Source organism: Propithecus coquereli, unplaced genomic scaffold (assembly GCF_000956105.1).
Source record: "Propithecus coquereli isolate 6110/MARCELLA unplaced genomic scaffold, Pcoq_1.0 Scaffold587, whole genome shotgun sequence".
Taxonomy (NCBI): domain Eukaryota; kingdom Metazoa; phylum Chordata; class Mammalia; order Primates; family Indriidae; genus Propithecus; species Propithecus coquereli.
Window position 1 is genome coordinate 262263 of NW_012151807.1, and position 9438 is coordinate 271700.

The 9438-nt window shown below is 62.9% G+C and overlaps 1 protein-coding gene across 1 annotated transcript in view; it reads right to left on the minus strand.

The window, feature by feature from the left end:
- The window catches only part of ITPR3 (inositol 1,4,5-trisphosphate receptor, type 3), a 63573-nt gene that overhangs the window by 9008 nt on the left and 45127 nt on the right, over nucleotides 1–9438 (minus strand). The window contains exons 28-45 of the mRNA XM_012658447.1: nucleotides 9332–9436; nucleotides 8475–8597; nucleotides 8194–8394; nucleotides 7190–7441; nucleotides 6851–6976; nucleotides 6606–6731; nucleotides 5247–5367; nucleotides 4489–4679; nucleotides 3794–3942; nucleotides 3533–3641; nucleotides 3314–3404; nucleotides 3033–3202; nucleotides 1672–1846; nucleotides 1340–1524; nucleotides 998–1198; nucleotides 738–848; nucleotides 220–315; nucleotides 5–106 (exon numbers count right to left, since the gene is read on the minus strand). Of these exons, the coding sequence (XP_012513901.1) occupies nucleotides 5–106; nucleotides 220–315; nucleotides 738–848; nucleotides 998–1198; nucleotides 1340–1524; nucleotides 1672–1846; nucleotides 3033–3202; nucleotides 3314–3404; nucleotides 3533–3641; nucleotides 3794–3942; nucleotides 4489–4679; nucleotides 5247–5367; nucleotides 6606–6731; nucleotides 6851–6976; nucleotides 7190–7441; nucleotides 8194–8394; nucleotides 8475–8597; nucleotides 9332–9436 (2634 nt within the window). The remainder of the gene's footprint in view (nucleotides 1–4; nucleotides 107–219; nucleotides 316–737; nucleotides 849–997; nucleotides 1199–1339; nucleotides 1525–1671; nucleotides 1847–3032; nucleotides 3203–3313; nucleotides 3405–3532; nucleotides 3642–3793; nucleotides 3943–4488; nucleotides 4680–5246; nucleotides 5368–6605; nucleotides 6732–6850; nucleotides 6977–7189; nucleotides 7442–8193; nucleotides 8395–8474; nucleotides 8598–9331; nucleotides 9437–9438) is intronic.

Sequence of the window (9438 nt, forward strand, 5' to 3'; positions counted from 1 at the left end):
GTACCTGCAGCGCCAGGATGTAGATGTTGTGGCCCACTTCACGTGGGCTCACCTCCGAGTTCTCACGCTCATCCTCCTGCAGGTAGGCCTTCTTGATGACGTCCACCTGGCGGGGGCAGCACCTGCTCGAATACCTCTTCCTGGGGGTAGGGCCGGCTGGGCCCCAATCCCCATGACACACCCGGCCAGTCCCGGCCCCCGCCCGCAGCCCGGCCTCACCAGCTCCTGGGGCCGCAGGCTGATGAGGATGCGCTCAGCGTTCTCGCTGTCGTGCCGGCTCTCCATCAGCGCCAGGAGCAGCTTGGACGCGTTGTCCTGGTGGAGGGGCGGGGGTGGGGCAGGCCACAGTCTGAGGGTCCCCGCCACGCCCCACATGACCCCCCCAAGATGTGCCATGACCTTCCCACCCCCGTCCCCCCAGGCCTGCTGGGAACTGTCCCCATAACCACCCCACCTGGGGCCTGCCTTCACCCCCACCTTTGCCCCACCCTGTGGCAGACACACTCCACCACCCAGACAGCAGGACGTCCTCAGATAAACCTGGAACACACTTGTTTCTAGAGCAAGTGTATGTCCCAGCATGTTTGCTCACATACGCACTCTTGTGTGCATATAAACATGCATAGGTAACACACATGCAGCCTGCACGCATCGGCACACACCACACATCACACACACCACTGTGCACACTCGACGGTCACGTACGCGTGTGTACACGGGCCTACCACAGGCCCCACCTTGAGCTGCAGCACCAGGTCCATGCGGTACTTGGACAGGGGGCTGATGTCGCTGAGGATCAGTGCAGTGATGATGTCTATGCCGTTGGACTCGTGCGTCACGATGCAGGTCTGGCAGGAGGCAGTGGGGGCACGTGGGGCCCAGGCCCCTCAGCACTGCGGCGGCTCCAGAGGCCCCAGCCTCCGTCCCTGCCCCAGCCGGCTGCATCCGCCTGCACGTCCACACTGCCACCCCGGCTCACACACCCATGACGGCTCACCTGGTTCTCATGGCAAGGGCCCTGGCAGTACTCAGTGAGGGTCTCCAGGGTCTGGATGACGAGGCCCACGTTGTCCTCGTTGATGTAGAGTCCCAGCAGCCCCAGGCCCCCCGTGGTGCTGCCGCACATGATGTCCAGGAACTGCAGGGTCTCGCACACCAGGTTGTAGTTGGTCTTGTTGTTCTGACAGCGCAGGAAGTTCTGCAGAGTACAGAAGGGAGGGCACAGCGCGGCTGCGGCAGGCGGGGAGAGGCCAGCCTCGGGGGCGTGATCCTATGTGCCACAGGGGTGGGGTGCCAGACCAGGGGCAGGGGAAGGGGCGGGGCATGGCGACGCGCTCACCTGCAGGTCTCGGTTGTGGTTCTCACACAGCAGCTGCAGAAAGCGCAGGATGGGCTGCATGATGAGCACGGACGTGCCCATCTCATTGCTCTGCACGCGCTCGCCCACTTCGTGCCCCCGGCGCAGGCTGGGGCCCAGTGAGTAGCGGGATGAGGAACCAGGCATCGAGAAGGAGGCCACGCGGCCTGCAGGTGAGACCTGGTCGGTGAGGCTGGGGCTGCCAGGAGCACCAGCCCCTCGCCCTCACCCTGCATCCCTCCCCGGGCCGTGCACAGCTCCTCCTGTGGCCCCACCGCACCCTGCACCCTGTGCCCCTGCCCTGCACCCCTGACCTTTGGCAGTGGCATCTGCTGGCTCTCGGTCCTCGCGCGGCTGACTGCCTAGGTCATTCATGTTGACTGCCACCGTGGACTTGGTCTCCTGCTGGGCCCGCTTCATGCGGTCATGCAGCACCTTGAAGAAGCGCTCTGACTTCTTGTCGCTCGTCATCAGGTTGTAGAAGGATTTCTGGAGGTGGACAGTGGGACAGGGAGCAGCCTCAGCACCGGGCCTGGCTCTACGCAGCCCTTGGGGAGGCCACGAGGGCCCCACTCTCTGCTACAGGGACAGGATGGGGCAGATGGGTCCCCAGACGTGTCCAAAGCAGACTGCAGTAGGCGGGGAGACAGAGGCACCTCTGTGCCCCGTGACTGAGGCTGGTGTGGGGCGAGGGGGCTCAGGACCATCAGAGGTGAAGGGGAAGGGCCTGTCGGGCCAAACGGCTGTCACTGCGACGTGGAGGCCTGGACTAGCCCTCACCAGCCCCGCAGCTGCCGGGTGCCGATGTCTGTCCCCACACAGCACCCAGAGGGGTCCCTTCAAGTCCGAGTCACGTCCTTCCTTTGCTCGAAACCCTGCGGTGACCCCATTCCCCCAGAAGGAAAGCCACAGCCTCCCAGTGTCCCCGAGACCACATGATGGCCTGCCACCTCTGCCCCACACCAGCCACACCAGCCACGGCTACGTTATGGCCTTGGTGCCCGGCTGCCTGCTCTGCCCCGTGTGTGTCCCTGCGCTCGCCTCCGCTTCTCCGTTCACGCGATCCCATCCCAGGGGCCTTCCCCGACAGGCCCGTTACAGCAACCCTGCCCTGCGCTCCGCGAGCCCCTTGCCCGAGTCAGCCCAACACGCTCCCCACATGACGTGTGGACTGTGCTTATGGACTGTTGCCGCCACCGAGACGCAAGTACCAAGGCAACGTGGATTGTTCTGTTCACTGCTGATCCTCGGTGCCTAGAACACTGCCGGGCACACAGACGGCGCTCAGCGCCGATTCGTCAAATGAATGAACGAATGAGGATAAAGCAATGAGAGAGGGGTTTTGGAGGAGGTAGGTAGGCCTGAGTTGGGGACAGAGGCGGAGGAGGATGTGGAAGAGGCTGAGAGGCAGGAGCGCATGGACTTGACGGGCAGGACGGCGAGGAGGCAGGTTCAGGCCAGGCCGCGGTAGAGGGATGTGGGGGACGGTGAAGGGGCCGCATGACACGGGGCAGATGTGGGGTTGGAGCTGAGCTGCCCGTGGGTGGCTGAGACTTGCGCTGGCCGCCTGCAGCCAGGCCCCTACGGCCTTGGTGACTTGGCACACCTGCTCCACCCCCTAACTGGGAAGCGCCCACCCAACGGAAGCGAGAGCCTGGCCCCGGGCCCACTCCACCTGGATCTCAGTGTTGCCGCCGTCCAGCAGGCGGATGGCCAGGCCGATGCTCTCCTGGAAGATCTTCTCGTTCTTGGTGCTGGTGATGAGGTCACATACCAGCTTGGTGGCCCCCTCCTTGTCCAGCCGGCACTGAGTGGCCGCGATTGCTGACCAGTCTTGGTCCAGGCCTGGAGGGGACACCGGCTTGAGGGGCACTGGTGGGGCAGGGGAGGGAAGGGAGGGCCCACGGCCTGGGTGAATGGGCACCTGCAGGCAGGGCAGGGGAAGGCGGTACCGACCGGTGCCCATGGGGTCTGGAAGGTCCCCTCTTGAGCTGGACTTCCGGTTCTGGAGGTAGTTCTGTAGCAGCATCTTGCGCAGCTGGTTGCCCTGGGGGAGGCGGGGAGTGAGGCCCCGAAGTGCGCACACTGCACCGTTTAATGACCAGCCTGACGGTGCCGGCCCTGAGCCCCTGGGCCCTCCCGCCTGGCCCCCGGTGCTCGCCGCCCGGCACTCACCCGCTCCCCATACTTGGTCTTCTTGAGCAGCATCTGCTGCAGGGTCCGCAGCACCTTGATGCACAGCTTCTCCTCCGACGCCATGAGGTCCTTGGTGTGCTGGATCAGCCTGGGCCGGGCGAGAGCGGGGCACGGGCAGTCCCGCGCTGCCTCCCTCTAGCCGCTTCCCCACCCTGGCCCAGGCAGGCACACCCCCAGGCCCTCTGAGCCAGGCCGCTGAGCCCCCACTGCCCCCACGGCCCGGCCCGGCATCCCGCTCACTTGGACAGGAAGCCGCCGCTCTCGCAGCGCTGGAACGCCTCGCTGCCCTCCAGGAAGAGCAGCTCGGGCCAGTGCAGGACGTCCACCAGCACGGACAGCTCGGCCTGCACCAGGGGCTGCAGCCGCTCTTCCAGCGCGGTGATGATGTCCTGGGGTGAGCAGGGCAGCGTCACCGCCAGACCCAAGGGACGACCAGGGCTTAACCACCATTCTCCCGCCCGAACACCTGACAGCCCCACAGATTGCCGTGCCTGCCTGAGGGACCCCGGACCCACAGAGAACAAAGCGTGACATCTGTCGGCTCAGAGCCCCTGGCTGGGAGCCGCGAGACCTGGCTTTTCTCCCAGCCCCTCCTCTAGCTGTGTGACCCTGGGCAAGCCCCTGCCCTCTCTGAGTCTCGCTGTCCTGCCACACGGGGATAACCCGGCACACCCCGTCTACAGGCCAACGAGACAGTGGACAGAAATGTGCCGCACAGACGGGAAGGTGCTGCAGAGTGAGCTCCAACCCACCAGCAGGCCCCGGGTTCTCTGGGTGCTTCTGGAAGGAGGCCCTGCAGTCCCCCGCTGCAGCCCCTTCCTGGAAGTGTGGGCAGCACAGGAAGGAACACCCCTGAGAACCTGCCCTTCCAAGGGGGACAGCCGCCGAGTCGACCAAGAGCTCCCGCGGCGGGCGCCGGGCAGCCCCACACCCACCTGCAGCTTCTCGATGATGTTCTTGTAGTCCCACTGGTTGGCGGTGGGGGTGACGCGGGGGAAGGCCCGCGTGGCCGCCTTGTAGCTGGAGGCGTTCCGCTGGGCGGCGGCTGCACAGCTGGCCCCACTGCTGAGCAGCGCGCTGATGTGGGCGTCCAGGTCCATGGGCAGCAAGATGGCCCGGCCCTTGGCTGGGTGGGGAGAAGGGGTGCTGGAGGGCTGGCGCGTGTGTCGGGGGGCGGGGGGGTTGACCAGCTGCCACACTGGGGACAGGGTGAACTAGACCAAGGGTCTGGGCTGCAGGGGCCCCCACCCTGGCCCCCACTAGAGGGACCGAGGTGCTCTCTTCCCCTCCTTGGGTAAAAGCAGAGAGTTTCTGCCCTTTGACTCCACCCTGGTTCTACTCGGACCCCTCACTGCTCTCTCCCTCCTTCCTTCTCCTCTCCCCAACTGCTCCTAACAACCCACAGACCCCCCTCCTCCCTGAGACACTTGTAAACACAAAAAACTAAAACAAGCAAACAAAAAACTCTAGCTGGGTAACGTCACCCAGCATTCTCCTCTGGGGAACTGACTCAGAGGAGAGAATAGCTTCTCTCAACTGCCGAGATGCCAGGCAGACGCCACGCAGGACCCACTGAGGACTGGGAGCAGGAGACGGGCGAGCTCAGGGACAGGTGTTGATCGTGAGGGCAGGCGTCCCTGAGGCGGAGGGCAGGGAGGGGCGGTTGGGGCTGAAAGTGCCCCAGCACACTCACCCACCATGGCGAGGGTCCGGATACAGGCCTCCACCGAGCCCTTGTGCTGCTGCTGCAGCCAGGGACAGTCGAGGAGCCGTGTGGTGGACTGCAGCAGCTGCACCACGATCGTCTGGTGTGTCTGCAGGAGCACACACCGCCTGCTGCTGCAGCTGGGACCACACCCCCGGACAGCCCCAGGCCAGTGACCAGGGTGCACTGAGAATAGGCGTGGGTGGAAGGACAAGGCCTTCGCTAGCCACCATGTGCCTTTGTGCCGGATGGGAAAAGGCATCCCCATTCCCTTCAGCAGTGCACAACTTGCCCAGCTGTACACAGCAGCCCTGTGAGTAACTCCCCAAGGTCCAAGCCTGGGGCTCACAGCCATTTTGCTGACCATTTAAAAAATTTTTAAATAAATTAATATTGTGAAAAGGTGATACGTTTATATGGTTCAAAACCCAAAAGGTTATCAAAAGGCATACTTTGAGACCTCTCTCCCCTATCGTTGTTCCCATCACCCTCATAGCCCTACATCCTGCTGCCTGGCGCTGGTCAGAGGTGGGGAAAGCTGACACAATTTACTGACACGAAGGTATCCCAGGACCCAAACAAATGTGCGTCAAAATAAACTCACCCTTGCTGGGGGGCGGGACCCAGCATTTTTTTTTTTTTACCACTCTCATAAGCATATTCCCACCCCAACCCCTTTAAGTAGCTCCTACTATCAGTTTCTTACATACCCTTCCAGTGTTTATGACTTAGGTAGCGCAGCAGGGTCTTCCTCGAGGGAACCCGGCTCTGTTTCACTCATGGGGCTCTGGGGCTGAGAACTGGCTCACGTCTGGGAATCGGGGGGTGACTGAAGGGCCGCGACTCTTTCCGTGATGCAAACCAGACTTCTGTGCGCTAGCCTAGAGCTTTTCTGCTTACACGGACCAAGCGGGACTTCTGAAGCTGTCTACCTATTTCGTTTCCAGGGACGCCAAGATCAACTAGCCAACGTGACGGATCTCTGCGCATCGAGTATCATGACCACTGCGCTGGCTCCGCCGTGCGGGGCCGTCACCGCAGCCCCTGTCTTTGGTGAGTGGGCACGGCCACCCCGGGACGCACCAGACCCACGGAACTTAGGGATTCCTGTTTGATGGTACCATTCCCGTTGGAATTCCTGACCCACAGAAACTGTGAGATAATAAATGCTTGCTGTTTCAAACTGCTCAATGTTGGGGTAATTCGTTACACGGCGTAGATAACTAATACACGTGTCCATCTTTCCGCTATTTTTTTATGCACAAGCAAATACAAATGTATGTCCTTACTCGCCCCCTTCCCTCACAGAGCTAGCCCCGCGGCGCTGGCGGGGGCGAGAGCACTCACCTGCAGGGAGGTGCTGTTCTCCGAGAACGGGGAGCTGAAGAAGGCGCTGATGGTGTCCAACACGACGGTCAGCACGTACTTCTCCAGTGTGGGGTCGGCCAGGCGCTTTTCACGCTTGCTACAGACCTGAGGTGGGAGAGGGAGATGCCTGGGGTCCACACACGGGGCCCCCGCACTCCCACCCCTCCTGGGGGCTGCCCAGACCCGCAACCGTGCCCCCGCCCCCACGCGCTGCAGGGACAGACCCGAGCCATGTCCAGGGTGAAGCTCTCAAAGAGCGTCCAGATGTGGTTGCTGGTGTAGATCTCCTTCATCTCCACCTCCGTGTCCACATAGCAGTGGTTCACGAAGTTCACATAGGCCATTTTCACCTAAGCAGCGGGCGGGGGCCAGGCATGAGCAGGGCCGCGGCCAGGCTCCCCCCACCACCCTGCGCCCACTCCCCCAGCGTCCCCCTCCTGTCCACTCCCCAACTTCTCACCTCCCTCGTCCCATCCCACCATGGCAGGACTGAACAGCTGCCGTGGCCTGGCTTTAACCCCCTCCCCGCCTCCAGCCATCTCCCCAGTCCCCGTAGCCCCCACCTCGGTGATGCAGTCCTCGTGCGTCACCACGGACACCACGTCCTCCAGCGGCAGCAGGGAGGTGCACTTGATTTCAGTGTAGACGTTCTTGCCCTCGGCGCAGGCAGCCAGCAGGTCCACCAGGGAGATGTGGTACATGAGGGGGCTGTGGTCCTCCACGCCGTCACGAGCCGCCTTCATCATGTCCAGCAGGTGGGCCAGCGAGGCCTTGTCATTGTAGAACACGACCACGTCGTCACCTGCATTGGTCAGCTGCGGGTGGGAGGGGCATGCTCAGACCCCTCTCCTGCACTCGCCAGGGAGAGGCCGGACTCTGACACCAGCCCTCGCCCGCCTGAGTTTTTAAGGTTCCCCGGCTGATGTCTCAGGCCCTCTGCCATCAGAGCCACTGACCCCTCAACTCAGAAACTCCCCCTTCTCCTCGTTGGAAAGAAGCCCCACTTGGGCTCATTTCGGAGGCAGCTTCCTCCGGGAAGCCCTCTCTAACCCCACCCCAGCCCTCCCGCGCGTGCCCCTACCGAGCGAGCACACGCTGCGCCCGCCGTATCAGAGGCTGGACGACGCACAGTGCCGTGATAATGGCGACTAACCGTTAGCACTGCACAGCGCTTTCAGCACATCCCATCTCGTTCACGAGGTCCCTGCCGCGCCCCCGCCCCCGCCCGCAGTGTGAGATGCTCAAGGGCTGAGGCCACGTCAGGTCCAGGTTTAGAGTCAGCCCATCATCCTTCGTGCCTTCAGCTAACAGGCGCTCTCTGAGTCCCTGCCATGTGCCAGCCGTGGCCCCTGCCCCACCCAGGAGCTGACCTCAGCCGCCGCCCCCAGGCACGTGTAGTCCTTGGCACACGGCAGGTGCTGCCTTCATTTTCCTCAGGCCTGTTGTCTGAGTTCTACTAGACCCGCAGCCTCAGTTCTTTCTCTGTGTCCCCTCCACGGCACAGCAGCCGAGTGTGCCTTTTGTGACCCGCCACCCAGTCTCCCTGCACCCCTGGCCCTGCCCTCACCTCGGTCATGATCATGTCCTGGCACTTCTTGACGTACTTGCCCTCGGCCTTGATGACGGTGTGCAGGAAGTCCAGGTACTGCACGTGGCGCCCGTGGGTGGCCAGCAGGTGCACGAAATGCTGCAACACGGGCTCGCTGATCTCGGAGCACAGCTGGTAGTTGTTCAGGAAGATGTGCTGCATGGTCTCCGCCTCCAGGAGCTGCAGGGGCGGGCGCATCCGTCAGAAGGGGAGTCCCCTCCCCGCCCCATGGCCCAGGCACCCCCAGCCCGCACCCTCACCCCCGGCGTGAGGAAGAGGTGCAGGTGCTTGTGCAGCAGGGCCTGGTTGCCGGGGTTCCCCGCGCAGAACTTCTGCAGGAACTGGTGCGTGTAGCGCAGGATCTCCATCATCTTGGCATCACCCTGGGCGCAGAGGGCAGGGAGAGGCTGCTGGGCCCACCTCACACAGAGGCCAGGCCCGGTCCGCAGCCCGAGCTCGACAGGCGCGGGGGTGGGCTGGGCTTGGGATGGAACCACGCAGAGGCCAGTGCAAGGTGAAAGCCGGGCCTTCAGAGTAGCACGGAAACATGGGGGGCGGCACAGAGGCTGCAAAGTGGGGATGAGGCGGAGGGGAGCGAGGCAAAGGGTCAGAGTCAGGGAGACGTGGGGGCACGTCTAGAGGACCAGCCAGGGCTGAAATGAGCCTAAGACTGGACTCAGGAGCGGGCTGGGCCTGGGGACAGGGCCAGGTGAGGATCACAGTCAGGGCTCAGGATGAGGCCAGCGTTGGTATCATGGGTCAAGGAAAGGCTGGGGCAGATTAGGGCCAACATTGGTCACAGCAAGGAAGCTGAGGCTCAAAGTGGAGAACAAGCTGAGAGTATCAGGATAGGCTGCGGGGGTGGGTCGGGGGAGAAGCTGGGCTCACGGTCGAGAATCAGGGAGAGAGGTGGGGACATATCAAGGTCAAAGTGGATCAGAGTGAGGGGTAAAGGGTCAAAGGCTGAGATGATATGAAGGTCGGAGTCGGGTCAAGGTGTGTCTGGAGCAGGTCAGTGTAAAAGGTCAGACTGAGGCTGGTGTGGTCAGCATTAGGGACCAGTATATGGCTCAGGTTGGGGCAGGGCTCCGGAGTCAGAGGTCAGAGGTCAGGGCACCTTGTCGTAGGGGATCTGCAGCAGGTCCAGCATGACCTTGTGGGCGTCCATGTTCTTGAGCAGCCGTTGCTGCTTCTTCCTCATCTGCTCCCCGACCCCACACATCT